The following is a 17,561-nucleotide window of genomic DNA, read 5'->3' as shown; positions in this document are numbered from 1 at the left end:
ATCTGAAACAACACAGAAGTCATTCATCATATGAGGAAGAGACTCCGCTATTGAACTAATTTGAACTAGTTGAAGCCACTTAGAGTTTCTAAGTGATCAGAAGTTACATTTTAATATTTTAAAAGCTAGTATTTCTAATATATCTACATAAAGCAGCTGTTCTACTCTCACAATTAGTGGTTTTGTCAACCAGTATATTTACTCTTCAAACAGACACTTAGAAACAAGGGTTTACAAAGCAGTAATGGTGGCAGGAAGCAGCAGATCGTGTAGTTAATTTTCCTATCAAAAAGGACAGGTCTGTCTCAATGGGAAAGAAGCACAGAAAAAGAACAAATGTTGCATGGGACAAGATAAAGGAGAAAACCCTAGATGATTCCACCGAAGTACTATGTAACAAGACATTGTATCACAGCATTCAGTGAGATTTAAACTAGTATACAGCAATATGTTTTGTGACACTAAATACAAAGTCTATGTAAGCAATGAATCCCAAGTTGCAGAGCCAATCTGCCTATTGTCATATACAGTGAAGGCTCCTAAATCTATGCACAGTTCAAGCAGATGAAGCAAGCTTTCAAAGTTCCCAAAAGCAGCTGTCTGACAAGCAGCAGCATTCAAAATAAGGAGGCAAAACTGCTACAAAGGTTTTTGGTTATGGTTTGGGTTTTTTTCCCCTACTGCTTGTGAGTAGTTGGCATAAATCAGTTAGCCTTGAAGTATGTTCAGTAGCAAGTCTTCATGAAAACAAGGAAGTCAATCAGATGTACTTTTATTTAGCACTGAAGAAAACTTAACTAGATGAAAAGACATTGGAAGTATCCTCTCCAACTAGAAAAATACTCATTTGACTTGCATTCACTCAGTACTCATTTCATTGCAGAGCTATTAAGAACCCTATGAAGAAATTACTAGAGCTCAAAGAACACTAGAGGTTGGAAGAGACCGCTGGAGATCTAGCCCAACTCCTCTCTACTAAAGCAGGTTTGCCTAGACAAGGTTCTGCAGGTTTTCCTTCACACATCACAAAAAAAATTAAACAACAAATGTATGCTCTTTTGAGCAATGTCTTCATGTCAGGCATATTTAGGGTCCGTTTCAAAGTGCTGCATGGATACTAATTTTTAAATCACTAATTTTTAAAGTGGTTAGGCTCTCATTTTAATCATATGAAATTCCTATCCAAAGAACATATTTCATTTGCACAATTACCTAACACAATTTAGCCACCTTAGGTATGACTGCATTCTTTTTTAGCATTTTCATTTGTTTAGTGTAAAAAGTAAGTCACTCTTGCTCTTCTACATGTGAAGAGTCTGAATCTCAGTACAATAGGTAAAGAATTTTAAGATCTAGGAGTAGTCACCTTCTTCAGGTTTAACAAACCACTTTTTATAGGGGGTTTGCTTTCACGTTTCACCTAAGTTGTCACACTTATTTCATTTTTGGAGGAAGAATTGTATTGTGTCTCATCTTTTTTTTTAAAGTTTGACTAGCACTAAGCTGTCCCCACGAATATCTGTGTGCTGTCAGACAATTATCATGCACATGTACATAACCACAGTGAGCATTAGTTAGGCTATGTTTATTTTTATTAGTTCTTGAATTGTTTTTCACAGCTTTTTTAATACAAAAAACCCTACACTCTTTAATTACTTCAGTTTTAGGTAAGAAAGAAGAGCCATCACCTCTTAGAAGAGAAAAACACTAAATATTCAGTTAGCTTGTGTCTCAGTTCTAAACCACATCCTCAAACGGGTACATAGAAAGCTAAGTGCACTCATCACCTTGAAAGGCAAACTAGACACTTCAGGAAAAAAAACTATTCCCAGGAATAACACTGTTTCTTACTCCCACCAACAGTCTAGTCTAAAGCAGAGGAAAGAAACCCCTTGCAGTGATGGATAGCACTCAGTGGCCATTCTCAAAGCCAGAGTAATTTTAATTATCTACCACTTCAATTTTTTTTATGCCAGGAAGAAAATGAATGTCCATGATAAGTTACTGAAAATTAATTGTTCAAACCAGTGTAATATTTATTTAAAAAAATAGAGATAAAGTATGTAGATAGGTACAAGTAACAAAACTCAGTTTTCATTTATTACTACTACAATGTATAGCATATTGATAGGTGTATGACATTTACAATGCAACTGCTTAATACAAAGCTCAAACCAGTAAGACCTATGTACTTTACAACTGTTTGTGAGAAAACATTTGGTAAAACTGTTATGACACACAATTATCAGTTGAACAACACAATGCTGCAATCAAAAGATACATGAACTTTTCCTGTATTGTTCTAATAATTTTATTCCAGTATGTAACAGCAACTCTCCCACATTCTCTCCTTCATCAGTTCTCCTTTAAAAGCAAGGCCTAACAAAAAAGTTCCAAAAAAACGTTGTTACACCTGAATAAAGCAACCTAAAATTTAGCAGTTGTGGTCCAATGAGTTGACAGAACCAATAAAATGGTTTTAGCTAGGAAGGCACCTTTATATGTCATCTAGTTCAGCTCTCAACAGGTCTTTCTAATAACACTGTCCCCATTCTCCTTCTATGCTCCTTTTCAGTACTGAAAACCACTCTAAGTTCTTCTTGGAGCCCTCTCTCCCTCAAGCTGAAAGAATTCAGTGATACTTTCAAAGTCTAAATTCCTTTTGTAAAACCGTAACTCCTTGAAAATGTACAGTTAAAAAAAAAACAGTGAAACTTCAAACTTAACTAAATCCTGCTAGACAACTAAACATTCTTAAATATTTATTTCCGTCCTGAACCACTTTGACACCTGCAACACACTAAAAGCCTAATTATATAGCTTCAGTTTCTCTTAATATCAAAAATACCTCCAAACCCCACACTGCAGGAACATCTGAAACCTACAAGCTAAAAATTACTCTGAATCACCACTCCAAACCAGATGCACGTGAACACTCAAATTAGACTTCTCAGAGGCTGTAACAGTTCCTCAGTAACAAGTATCATCACAAAAGAATTAAGAACTTGCTTGAAAGTCTATTGGAACTGAATGTACCAAAACAGTGGGTATGCATTTTTAAAGTTCTCTATTAATTTTTAAGGTTCTCTTAAGGATACTTGTAATAACACACAGTACCCAACTCTACTCATGAAGATTCCTGATACTGCAACCTACTCCTTTTCCCCAAGGCAAACAGAACATACAACTTGCTTCCCATATCCTTCTCACTCTCAAATACATATCTAAACAAAAAAAATTAACATTATCTGAACAAATAGAGTACAGTCTGTAATTAAGAGTTCAACACATTTAATCATTCGACCTCTCAAAATTCCACGATCACTTCACAATTCCATGCGCAGTGCATGTTATACTGGTTGTGTGGGAATGTTTCAAGTTCAAAGTTAATCTCATGCCTTTTTGTTTCTTCGAGACAGTATTCAATGTTTCTTCAAGTCTTTCCACGGCTTCTGGGCATGCCTATGCTTTTAGTATCTTGGAAACCTATCCTGTCCCTTTTGGTACAGCTGTGACAAAAGAATAATGCTTATGTTATGTTTTCAGTGATGCTGTTTACATACACAGGTTTCCCAACTTGCTGTTTGCACATAGCATATACACAATCATAGCCATCCCCTAAAGTACCAAAACTGAATGTCCAAGTAGAAAATACAATTACACGTGATGCAACATTACTGAACTTAAAACCATTCAGCACTGCACTCCCTTTTCTCTTGCATAATTTGGTTTCTTAAAAATTGAAAGAGGTGAAGAATACGAAGCAATATGCAGCGCTGAGGCCACTCAAATTCAAGTGTAAACTTCATAATCAGGTGAAGAAGTTCCTTGCTAGCAAAATAGTACTTTCAGAACACTGTCCCTGTAATCCTGCAGCAGAATGTACCAAGCAAAAAAGCCCAAAGAAAAAAATATTACTATAAATCCCCAAATTGCATATCTTCCCCCAAAATATCTACCACTTCAGAGATATCCTATTATACCGTAAATGCTGTGATTAACATTTAAACCTTCCAGACAGCATTAGCAACAGTTCAGAGCTATGCTGGCTCTGTAATACACGACACCAAGACCAAATTTCTTTGTTTGGAATTATTTTCAACCACAACAATTATATCTTATTCTTAAGACCACTAAATAAACAAACTAAATAATTAATATGAAAGCATGAAGTTTAATAGATAGAAGAATGAAAGTAACAGCAAATTCTGTAATCCTGTGCTGCACAGTGGAGATCAGGCATTGTACAGGTACACAGCCTCCCTGTACCAGGCACCATTCTCACAGCAATGTCCAATCTGCAGGCTCTGCACATTTTTGCATGTTTCAACTGCACACAAGCGAGCTTTTACATCTAAAAAAGAGCATCGCTTAAGGACCAGTAAGCCTGTGTGTGTTAGGTTTACTGCTAAAACACTGATGATATACCCATTAGAAAGAAATAAAAATTATTAACAGAGGTTTATTTCAATTATATTTTCATTAATAACAAATAATGCTAATAAGGCAACATCAAAAAAAAACAGAAGTAAAAGGTCCATCATGGACAGTTTGCCCCTGCTGTCATGATTTTAATTCTTATAAGTCTTTGTTACTTAGAACTTCTAAAGAGAAGTAAAATCATGAGTTACAGGACAAACTGAAGGAGAAATAGTATTAATTTAATTTCAATTTATATTTAAAGAAAAAGAAGTAATTACCTGCTTGTATTCACCAACGCAGTTCTGACAGCAGAATCTTTTCTGCTGACCATCAATAGTAAGAATATTGTTTCCAGCTCCTTTACTGGGCAAATACTCCCCACAATGCTCACAGCAATTCATTATTAAACCATTTGCCATCCTGTATCTATTGAAGCAATGATCACTGCACAGCTTATGAGTCATATTTTTAAAGCTAACTTCATGACGAATCTAAAAAATATGAATAAAAAATATATTCTATCAACACACAAGCACAAAGTTGCCTGAAACTACTAGACAAGCCAGAACTTTTTACACTACTGGTGTACAGTAACTAAACACAGATCATATTATCTCACTATTTTAAGAACAGATAAGTTTGAAATGGCCATGGAATACAGAAACAGAAATAGATGTTTGTTTCCTCCAAAGTTCTAGGAAAAAAAAAATCTTGGACCCATTTGCTCTTGTAGCCTAGAAACAAATATTATAGGAAAGAATGTAACAATTGTGTTATTAGAGAAAAAGGTCAATTTATGCAGTTGTACAAAATATTCAGTTTACATGCTAACAACGTGGCATATAAAAACTGGCCAAACATGTATGCTGTGTAAAGCAGTAGCTTGAGTAGGCTTAGTAATGGCATCCAGAGGAAATTTTCATTAGAATTTAAAATTATATATATTCTATATATTTCTCAAAGTAGTTGCATAATCTTTCAAAACATACAGTTAAAAAAGTAAAGAGAGTACACCTTGGCTTCTTTCAATAGTAATTCTTCTATGTGAGAGATACGAGTTATAATTACAAGATTCTACGCCTAGTAAAATTGTTGACAGTAGCAACAGGATACCAGAAAAAAACCTCATTTCTGAAACAAAGCTCAGATATTAACCTTTCTGAATTATTTCTCCAGGAATATTAATCCCATGTACCTTAATATCTCATTGCATATCAAAAACACTGAATCAGATTTTAAATTTCTGTTCTCTTATTTCAGAATGCAAGTTATTCATACTACCACTATTGGGAAAGAGAGAAGGGTGGGGGTGGGGAAAATGTCAACCAGACCTCAGTTAGTTTACCACAGATAGTGCATCTTGATTTATTCACAGCTCCTTTTGAGGGACTCTGTTTTTCTTCATAGAAGGATAAGCATGATGTACTGCAGAACTCCTGGAACGACTCACTTGAATCAACCTGAGCAACAATGGTACCTTTCATTGTTGTTATATCCCTGAAAGAAAAAAAAACAACAAACTGTAGCATGTTTGTGTACAAGTACAGTATGCATTTCAACAAGAACACATTATACCTTGCAACATTCATTTCTTCTTTCAATGCTTACATTTCAAATCTGGTTTGTGTGCATGTAGTTGTTAAGTTACATGCTAAACACCAAGTTTAACAGTATTTTTTGCTACTGTGAGTAATGTAAGTATTATGTCTTTCCTGCATAAAGCCCTTTCTTTTTGTTTGGGTTGCTACATTATTCTAGAACCGAGTGATATTAACACAGCATTAAATTCCAGTTGTGACAAAGTCCATCTCATATAAAAAATTAACAAAGCACATTTGAACTAGCCACTTTACATAAAAGCTGTATCTGAGTTTTAAATGAAATGTTCAGATTTATAGAACCTGGTCTTTATTTGTGTATAAGGTCTCCTTGAAGCCTTCTATTCTCCAGATTGAGAGAATTACTAGCCACATTTCCCAAAGTTTGAATTCCTTTTTTAAAAAAAAGACCTCCTTGAAAGCCTTCCATTAAAAACCCTTAAGACAAATGGAATCTCATACCTAAATAAGTCCTGCTATACAATATCCAGCTTTCATCCACTAGTACCCCCTGATTCCTTTTCCACAGGGCTGCTCTCTCCCATTATACCCTAGATGGTACTGACATCAAGGATTGCCCTGACTCAAATGCAGGACCTTGTACTTGGCCTTCTTGAACCTCATGAGTTTCCATGGACCCATTTCATCTTATCAAGGTCCCTCTAGATGGCATTTCATCATCAGGCATGTCAATCAACCCGAGGTCATCCACAAACACACAGAGGGTGCACTTGATCCCATAGTCAGTTTTACTGACAAAGACATTAAGCAGCACTAGACCCAACAAAGACTCCCAAGTCCTTATGCCACTTGTCACCAGTCTTCATCTGGACATTGAACTCTTGACCACTACCCTCAGGATCCATCCATTACATCTGTAATTTTCCAATTTGGATAGAAAGATGCTGGGGGGAGATAAAGTCAAAGGCTTTACACAAATCCAGACAGATGACATCAGTAAGTCCTCCCTTTTTCACTGATGCAGTCACTTCATCATAAAAGGTCACTAGGTTGATTAGCCAGAACTTGCTTTTGGTGGCTGTCTAGAATCACTGTCCTGGCCTCCATGTGCCTTATCACAGATTCTAGTAGTCTCTACCTCATTATCTTAGCAGGCACTAAAGGTTAAGGTTGCCCACAGTATTTCCCAGGGCCCTCCTTTCTATCCTTAAAAATGAGTGCAGTGTCGGCCCTTTTCCAGTCACTAGGGACTTCAAGTAAATTTTAATCTCAAACAACTATACACTATAAATTAGAAGCAGTAAGGAAATAAGAAAAAAACAGTCTTCTCCTTTGTCTTAAAAAAAAGTTCTGTAAAAAGGAAATGCAGAATAAATAAAAACTGACTGGGAGCATTTGAATCCACTGACATCACAATGGACTGCCAGTTGGAGCAGACATGTCCCAGACACTCATACCTAGAAATCCTAAGACAAGAATAAGCACTAAAAAAAGGCTGTATGTTTCCCTGGACAGACACCTTTCAAAATAAACTTGCAAGTTTGCCTTCTTTTCATCAAAGGAAAACCAGCAGATTTTGGCTTCCCCTTTGGCGAGCTACCAAGGCTTTGTATTGGAGTGTTAGCACTTCCATAACGCAGAACAAAGCCAGAACTTCTGCCCTGAGGAGCTTACACCAGAACTCATAAATACGATTAGCTAATATCAAAGCACATATTAACTCATACCAAAGGAGAGTGAATTCAAAAAGAGTAACACCAGCCAATAAAAACTATAAACACAAAGAATATATTAAATCCTACATTATTTATGTAGTTACAAAGGTTCAGAAGATTGCTAGAAGTGGTGTTATGATAACATAAGAATTCTGAAATTTCAAGTGGGGTTATACAATCTTTTTAAAGAAATTATTATAAGCTTCCCTTCTTCCACTTAATCTACACATTTACATGACAGATCTAAGCACTACCTGTTAAAGTCTGATCTACGCAGTACTACCATCTATCCAACCTACACTAAAGATCTCCAGTGAAAGAGTATGGGAACTTTAGCAAAATCCACAACTGCCACCTAACAACGTTGTCTGCTTTAGTAGGGAAGGAACACAGAAAAAAACTATGGAGCAAAGAGTATGTGGTTTCCTACCATCATGTAACAAAAACATAGCAATAAAGCAAGAAACGGTTAAGACTTGGCTTCACAACAAAGGCAAGCTACAGAGAACAATTTCATGTGTATACTGCCCTCTATTTAACTGTGATTGAGCAAGCAACTGCATACTAGTGGGAGAGCAAAGATAAACATCGCCTCAGGAACTGCCAAAGGTGACTTCACAGAGGTTCTCCATAAATCAGATACACTAAGGAAATTACTCTGAATAACCCTCCAAAAGCCATAAATACTTTCCTCATCATTCAAAAGTGAAGTATTTCCATTTAGTACTGTTTTGTATGTATCCTTTTACAATCTCTGAAGTTGCAAGATAGCAGAAATTTAGCCATGAGTTTAAAATTTTGGTCAGAAGTAAGATTAGTCCTTAAAGTCTTTACCACTTTATGTAATACAGCTAGCTGAATATGGTAGTTAAAAGATTACTTCTAAAAAATTCCCAACGACCTAGTATATAACCACACACAGGCCAATAGAAAGAGCAGAGAGCTCTACAGAAACAAGAAAGAATTTGAGCTTTTACATGTTTTTCTTTTTAAAGCTAAATGTGCCAGATTTTCAGTGTACCAAACAATCCATACACAGGATATCAGTATTTTCTACAGCTTTCACTGAGTTTCAGTAAACTTTTTCATTAGCTTAAATCTGCAACTGAGCAAAGACTGTCCTCTCTAAAACATACATTAAACAAAGACAGTCTTTACCACAAGCCCTCTTTAGTTCAGCAAGAATTATTCATTGTTTAACTAGTGTCACTGCAGGGTGTGCAGTGAAAACATGCAAATATCTGACTGAAAGAAAACAATACAGCACAGCTATATTACACACCTAACACTACCACAGTACAATTGTGGAAATCTTCTATGGAAAATTAAGGAACCTAACCACTTTAGAATAAGCCTTTAAGTGTGCTTGTCACTTGTTCTTTGCTGCCCACTTAGTGTATCTTTACCTTCACGTCATCATATTTGCCCCCAACTATGAGGAAAGTCTAAGACTTCTCTCCCTACACTACCAACAGTGGAAGAGCTCCTAAAATTTCTTCCAGCTTCCTGCAAGTAAAAATTTCTCCTTTTACAGCGTCTTGACTTTTTACCTTCATCTATCAGAGTGAATGGTTTCTATGTAACACAAGTCTGCTTTTCTGATGAAGCACTTGAGATACAAAGCATATCTTGTCACAGCATATACCTTAACCTGGACATCTTTTTTGGGTTTTGTTGTTGGTTTTTTGGTTTTGTTTGTTTGTTTTTTAAAATCAGTAATTTTTAGTGTATTGGCTTGCAGAGAAACAATCTGTCACACTTCAAATGCTGGTAGATTTTTTTTTGCTGTTGTAGCAGACAGTGAATTCAACATTTCCTAACAACATTAAAGGGACACAATACATAGTCAGACTTGGATCATTAATGAAGCAGTTATCATACGTGTATGAGAATCTCAAGTATTACTGGATTTAGCTGCTAATATGAATCAAAATGTTTTAAAAATCCCTTACTTTCTGCACATAACACAAAGTTTCTTTGGAGTGGGTTTGTGTGAGAATGATGAGAGGCAGGTAGTAGAACAAAAAAGGTGAGCAGATCCTTTTCGCTGATAGGCAGTCTGTCCCTTTTGCAATGGCTTTTTGCAGTTTGCACATGTGACTTTAACCTGTTTAGAAGGCTGCTGCTGGGCAGAAGGCTGGAAAATCTGTTTAGGAAGTGATGCTACAGGTGACAAGGAATCCACACCTGGTTGCTTTTGATTCCTAGGGAAGGAAGCTGACTGGGATATCCAAGAATCTTGAAGGGAAAAAACACAACAAACAACAAACATATATAAAAGTGAACACACATGTATATATATAGAGAGAATAACGTTCATGGGTAAAAATCATTTTTCTGTTGGAACTAACAATTAACAGGAGAAAGCTGGCATTTTAGAAATTCACATTTAAAGTAAAGTACTGCTTGATGGTACCACTCTTCATTGTTAGAAAGCCTCAGAACATGAACAAGTTTCAGCCTGGCCCCATCCTGCATCTACTGACAGGTTTTGCAGACCTCATCTGGCAATTTTATCTTGAAACAAAACTGCAATTAAAGAGACCAAAAGAGAACAGTTTCTAAACTAAAGTTGGAGATATGAACTTTGCAAATTTAAAAGAATAAAAACCCTTAGAATTTTATTAGTACTATAGCTTTAATAATAATAATCTATCTGGCCTCAGTTACAATGCCTAGAACCAAAGTTCTCCATAGTCATTTCCCTAGTCCAGCCTGCAGAGAACAGCACTGCAGTTACAGCAAAGTTCCTCATCTGGAATCTGCACCTACGCCACTGACTCCTCTAAGAGTTTCTGTTCTTCTCAACAACCTTTTCAATGCAATGAATACTAAACATGCACTCTGGCAAAGTCATGAAGAGTTCCAAGGCTAACCCAGTAGAAATCAATGAACATAGAAAATCACAGCTCATTAACTTCTGGTAGTACATAAATCCATGTCCCTGCATTCCAGACTTGCTAGTCTCCTGTTTGTATTTTTTGACTACTATGGAATGAAGTCATCTTTTGTAGTGTAACATCGCACAGAGTAACTTGCACAACAAGTAATCTGTACAACTTACTCCAAGAGAAACACATCTACCATGCATCTGTTAAATTATATGCTGAGTATCTCAATTTGGAGCAGAACATACAGTCCATGGGGGGAGTCCCCCAGTAAAATGTAATTTCTAGACTTTTCTCTGGAATTTAAGCTTTCACTTTAAATAATTATCACCAGAATTTAGGAATATTGAGCTTCTGAAAAATGCCAAGAATGATGTATTACTTTTAAATGAATTAAAACACATATAGGAACTTTTTCCATTATAAAAAAAAGATTCAAGCGTGTTTTCAATAGCATGCATCAGCTATCCCAAGTACTGCCACAGCACTTCAGACTTACCTTTTCATTCCCAGCATCTCAAACAGTACTTTACTCTTATTTACTGAGAAGTCAACACTTGTATAAGTACTAGTGTATTTGGGTAGTATTTGTGGTACTACTTCCAAGGAAAGATTAAATGCAGCATTTAATGTAAACTAAATAAAAATATTAAAGCTTTGAATGTCTCAATGCAGTAACTCTGGATTGTTATTACTAGTACTAACAATCAAATATAAGAAAGATTATTTTAAATTCTGTAATTTCAGATAACAACAATCTTAACCTGTACACTTCAGCAACTGTCCATACCTTATGTTTAAGGGACATTATCTTGGTCACAATCATTCATTGAGTAGAAGGCATCCTTTCTTCGTACCACTTTATAATTAAGTGATCTCATCCCCCAAGAGGGTTTTATTAACAACGTATTCTGACGCATAGTTTTAAAATTAATTTTAGGGACCAAGTTCCAAGAACCCACATTATACCACCAAAAACCCGGACATTCCTTAGAAAGGAGGAAATCACTTTCTAGTGTCAGAGATGTCCTATTTCCCAGACATGCAAAACAAGCTGGACATTCATCTTCTCTAACGCTTGAGGGTACAAAGAAGAGGTGAAATTAGAAGGGAGGGGGGAAATGGGCAGAGGAGGCAGAACAGAACACATGATTTGAGTGCCCCCTTCCAACTTTTCTATACAACTATGTCTACTACCTCAGATATATTCACATCATGGTAGCAGCTCAAAATACTTAGATATTCTCCTAAATTTTTAACTGTGTTTCCACCTCCACTTACATTATCTGCAAAGAATCTGTAAAATCTGGTTTCCTTGTTTATGAACTGAGAAGGTGTATCTCATTTCCTTAGTTGATTCCTGAAGAGTTTCCATGTCTCACTGTCCTTAGGTCTTGATTCTTCAGGTTCCTACCCGCAATTCTTTCACAGCCAAGCTTGTGAGATTGTGGTTTCATGTTCATTTTTTTCTTACTGCAATGGCTGTTCAGGGCGTTCTCATTCTGCCCCACTTATTTCTGCTCTAATGTGCTATAAAATTATTTCTTACTCTCATTTACATAAATACATTTGTGGAGTCATCTTGCAAAAAAATAGAAGTTTCACTCAAAGGATGTCTTTAAAAAAGGCTGAAAAACTGTATCAGCCAAATTGGAGCAGAGGTGGCAAAGAAAACAGTACTGTTTTACAGAGGTATGCAGCTCTTAAAAAATACTCAGCTCCGTCTGCATTTATCACACCTGGCCAGATATGGGAAATTCTCAACTGCATATACAATTTAGTTCATTTTGGTTCTGGTATTTCAACAGCACTGATGCACACAACTAGAATTCATTCAGAAAAACAGAACTTAAGTTCCAGTCCAAAAACACTTCAAACTCACCTATATAGTCTTCTGTTCATCTGCCTGGACTTTCGCAAGACCCTTGACAGGGGCCCCTAAAACATTCCTGCTGTGAAATCTGAGGCATGGCTTTGACAGAAAAGAACTGGCTAGATGGCTACATTCAAAGAATTACAGTTAATAGCCCAATGCCCAAACAGAAACCAGTAACAAGCTGTGACTCTCAAGTGTTTCTACTGGCACTTAACACTATTTAATACCTTCATCAATGATATAGTGGGATTACGTGCACCCTCAGCAAGTTTACACTTACATTAAACTGAGTGGTACACCTCATAAGCAAGAGAGAAGGGGTGCCATCCAGAGACACCTTAACAGGCTTGAAAAATGGGCCCATATGAACCTAACATTGCCAAATGCAAGGCCTTTCACCTTGGTCAGGGCAGTATTCAATGTCAACTTGTGCTAGTTTGAAGGATGAATGGATGACAGCAGCCTTGCAGAATACCCTTGGGGGATACTGGTGAGTGAAAAACTGGACATGAGCCACCAATGTGTGCTTGCAGCCCATAAAGCCTATTGGGCTGCATTAAAAGTAGTCTGGCCAGTAGGTCAAGCAAGGTGATTCTCCATGCTCGGCTCTGATAAGACTTCACCTCGAGTAGTGTATTCAGCTTTGGAGTTCCCAGTACAAGACAGACATGGGCTTGCTAGAGTAGGTCCAGAGACGGGGCACAAAAAAATGGCAGAAGACCGGAACACCTCTCCTGTGAATTTATGGTTGTTGAGCCTGAAGAAAGTGCCTCTGAGGAGATGCTACTGTGACCTTTTAATATATAAAGGGAGCTTATAAGAAAGATTCCAAGCTACTTTTACCTCTAGCAACAGGACGAAGGCAGCATTTTTAAAGTGAAAAAGTGGATTTAGATTTGACATGAGGCAATGTTGGTTTGGCTTGTTTGGGTTCTTTTGTTTCTTTTGGTGGCAATCTGTGACTTTTTTTTTTTTGTAGGTTTCTTTTTGTTGTTTAGATTTTAAAGATGAATGTGGCAGGACACTGGAACAGGCTGCCCAAAGAAGCTGCAGGTGCCCCATCACAAGGGCTGTTCAGGGTCAGGCTGGACAGGGCCTTGAGCAACCTCATCCAGTGAAAGATCATAAGAATCGCCTGGTCAGAAAAGATCTTAAGATCATTGAGTCCAAGCAGAACGTAACCTGTTCTGTACACAACTGTTAGACCATGTTATCCCTAAGCTCCTCCTGGGCAACCTGTTCCACTTCCTGATGACCTTTCAGTAAGGAAATTTTTCATAATATCCAATTTAAATCTCCCCTGGTGCAACTTAGAATCACAGAATCAGTCAGGTTGTAAGAGACCTCCAAGATCATCCAGTCGAGTCTTTCACCCAGCCCTATCTGATCAACCACACCATGGGATTAAGTGCCTCATCCAGTCCTTTCTTGAACACCTCCAAGGACTTGTGGCCATTTCCTCTTGTTCTATTACTTGTTACCTCAGAGAACAGGCTGACACCTTACTACAACCTTCTTTCAGGTTGCTGGAGGAAGCAATGAGATCTCCCCTTGGCCTCCTTCTCCAGGCTAAACAACTCCACTTCCCTCAAACACTACTCATAAGAGTAGTGTTATCCAAGCCCCTCACCAGCTTTTTTGCCCTTCTTTGGACACACTACAACACCAATGTCCTTCTTGTATTGAGGGGTCCAAAACTGAGCAGTGTTTGAGATGCGGCCTCACCAGTGCCAAGTACAAGGGGACATCACCTCCCTACTCTTGCTGGCCACACCATTTCTGATACAAACAGATCATGTATTCGCCAGAGCCTCACTACTGATAGTTTTGGCCTATTACTTTTTTTAACAGTAGGTCCAAATACTCTTGTTATGGGGGGGGGGATAACATCATGAAAAGAATATACACTTGACATCTTCAAGGAATCAAATCCTCTACGCAGGAAGCAAGGATGACTGAAAGGTCTTGTGCAAGATGCAAATTAAAATATCTTTAGGTAATAGAATAATTCAGATATTTTAAACTGCTCTGTAAATTAATGTACTAACTCCTTCCACAGATTTTGGACATTCGATATATGCCAACTAGCAGTTCTCTAAATGAAGCTGTCATATCTGAAAAAGTGTGCTAGCCAACTTCTTACATCCTATTTCTGAGCTACAAAAGCAGTGCTGTTTAATCCATGATCTTCAAATTATATAAATCAAAGCATTTTTACTACCATTAGGCTTAAACTAAGCAGGAGTCTCCACATCTATTGGAATTATTTTTGAAATCAGAACAGATGTAACAACACTGATCCAGAAAAAGACATTATCTATCCTTATCATTTCCGACTGGAATTGTGTAGAAACTATTAAACATAATCAAGATCAAATGCTTCCTGTTATATTATCAAAGTTACAATGAAGATGATTAACTTCTACTGACAAGATCTAGGAGAAAAGGAAGCAATTTCCAGGGAAAAAGAACAAAATTGAAACTTAAACCTTAAAAATCTTTCCTTTACATCTTTGTGAGGACCAAAACCTGCACATAATCTGCAGCTACTGGATTTCTGGCTTTTTCTCATGTGAAAGTGATTTCCACTACAGCCATCTTCGCTCTCCCTGTTTCTTCTTCTCATGTCCTTTTTCATTTTTCTAATTCCTCTTGTGTGGTATTTTTCTCCTTCCCTTTTACCTGTGCAGCCCTCCCTGCTTCCTTTTGAACCCAATGCTCTTTACTTTTTACATACAAAGACCACAGACATAAAAAAAAAAATATCCTACGTATGTACACTATAAAAGGTATCTTGTATCCACTTGGAAATTCTTTTTTCCCCTCCTTTCTGAGTGACTCTTTTTCATCAAGTACTTAAAAAGACTTCCAGGCACTATTCCTGTCGCTCTGAGGGCTCGATCTATTTCAATACTGCTATGGTCCCAGCCTACTTCTGATAAGGAAAATTCTGGTATGTCTCTGTTAACTGCAACAAAAAATAAAAGTTCAGCAGTTTAAGGGTGCCTTGGAAGGCCAATAGGCCTATTAGATGTCCTGGCTTGCCCCACCCTTCTGCTGATTGGGGGAAGCAAGGGAAAACAGAGGCTTGGGCCATTACATCCCCTCTCAAAGTGATAAACAGGTACCCAGAGGTGTTTAGGTACTTGTTGGTGTCTTGCCCAAATAAGGGTCAGCAAGCACTGGTTTCCCCTAACACGGTCAGTTTTGCAAAAGCCGTTTTGATTGGTGAATTTCTGTGGCCAAAGGAGCCATTACACTCAGGCAAATAATAATCAATTGAGCTAAGCTGCAAGCAGTAGAGCTGCTTCTGCCTCATGGAGCTGTCTCTGCCTCACTGCTCTTGAACAATGCATCCTGCTCTGTCTCATGTTTAAAATCAGCTTAGGCCTGATATTTTGTGCTCGAATTACCTGGAAACTTAAGTGCCTCAAGTTTCCCAGGAGAAGGCATTTAAACGCCTCACAACATGGCAAGAAGTGCCACCAACACTGTGCTCTCTGCACATCTGTAAGAGATCCTATCTGCAACTCTGCAAATCTCTGTGCTAAGAGGAACCAGGATCAGGTCAGAGATTGTCTGCCTCTTTCCCAGCACCCTGGGAAGATCTAGAAGCCTCTCAATGGCTGAGCAGTTCAAACACTGCCACAGAGGAACCAGGGAATATCCTGGAATTTCTACTCCACCGCAGTGATTAGAACAGACTTTCCCTACGGCTCCAGGATGACTTTCATTTATAATTGGGGCAAAGCCATTCTGTGGCCAAACCTTTTTCAATTTTTCTGATTCTCCTGCCTATAAGCATCCTTGTGAAGATTTTCCCAATTGAATTCGAACCCAAATTTAACTAATTTTTATATAGTTGTGGGTAGGGCTTTCCAGAAATAAAATTAACTACGTATTTTACAATTGCTGCCTCGTTAATTGCCCCAACTAAATCGATTGGAAAGCACTTCATGATTTTAAGATGCACTTTTCCCAAAAAAAAACCAAAGGGTATTTCTTTTAGGTAACAAATGCTTTAGGTTCTCATCCACAACTACTTGACCATCTACAATAACGTAACAATCATACCACATGTCTAAGATTAACTAGGAGCAGGGAGACTGTCAGTTTTAAAAGACTGGGAACTGAATTTTCAGATTATTCACTGAGAAACACAGATGAGGAAAAAAAATTTAGCTTTCAACTTCAGAAATCAAATTCTTAAATCAATTTCAAGATTAATACAAAACCCCAGAACCTAACACCAAACAAAGTTTAGCCTCATATTGCCATTTCCATGATGCAGTATGAAAGATGCACGCTGCAAGAATGCATGTTATTATGTATGAGCAAACTACAGAACTCTGCTATTGAAATATTAATTGAAAAACAGGTTAAAAAATATTCCATGTTTTAATAATAATTTAAGAAACTGCATTAGCAAGGGTCTATTTCACCTAGGTGACCCTAATCAGTCAATGAGTTTGACTTATCAGCAAAAGTGACAATTTGGTTTTCCAGTGCCTCCTCTAGCCTAACAGGGCACCAGAATACCAGTTCACATCAGAACTTTGAAATCCTACAATTTAGTGGAATAGCAATTTCTGAAGACTATTAATGGCTGCTTTATTTGGCTTTTAGCAATACCTATTTACTTGCTGTATCAGTAGACAATATATTGATGTTTATACTGAGATACAGAACAAATCCTGTTAATTCAAACTCATTAAGATTGCATTATACAAATACGTATCACCTCAAACAACTAAAGAGCAATTATTAAACATGTATAAATTACTGTCAGAATATGCAAGCCCACAAGTAACTTGGACTCTGTTTTAAGTATTAGTAATAATGAGAATTGCTCAATACACAATGAATTTTGAGAACCAGCTACTTACAACTAATGATATTGAAATTCTTTTTTTGCATGTTAAATTTTACTTGGATGCAAGACAACAGATCAATAAAGTAATATTTAAACAAATTTGATGCATTATACTAGTCACAGAATGCCACAAAAAGATACAAAGGTTACACAGATACACTGAACTTTTTTGTGTTGGTTAAAGACTAAAGTCATAAAGAAGCTTTACTTTAGAAACCAACAACTCTT

General features: G+C 37.2%; 1 protein-coding gene across 8 annotated transcripts in view; it reads right to left on the bottom strand.

The window, feature by feature from the left end:
- The window catches only part of ZMYM2 (zinc finger MYM-type containing 2), a 103,585-nt gene that overhangs the window by 58,294 nt on the left and 27,730 nt on the right, over positions 1-17,561 (bottom strand). For 7 of the 8 annotated variants that reach the window (XM_064171398.1, XM_064171439.1, XM_064171407.1 and 4 more), the window contains 3 exons: positions 9,649-9,934; positions 5,754-5,919; positions 4,701-4,913 (listed from right to left, as the gene is read on the bottom strand). In XM_064171398.1, the coding sequence (XP_064027468.1) occupies positions 4,701-4,913; positions 5,754-5,919; positions 9,649-9,934 (665 nt within the window). Of the gene's footprint in view, positions 1-4,700; positions 4,914-5,753; positions 5,920-9,648; positions 9,935-17,561 lie in introns of those variants that run through there. The other variant, XM_064171457.1, reaches the window with a different exon arrangement.

The sequence above is a fragment of the Pogoniulus pusillus genome, chromosome 3 (genome assembly GCF_015220805.1).
Source record: "Pogoniulus pusillus isolate bPogPus1 chromosome 3, bPogPus1.pri, whole genome shotgun sequence".
Classification (NCBI taxonomy): Eukaryota; Metazoa; Chordata; class Aves; order Piciformes; family Lybiidae; genus Pogoniulus; species Pogoniulus pusillus.
The sequence above is the reverse complement of the archived record's forward strand: the minus strand, read 5'-3'. Positions and strand labels throughout refer to the sequence as shown.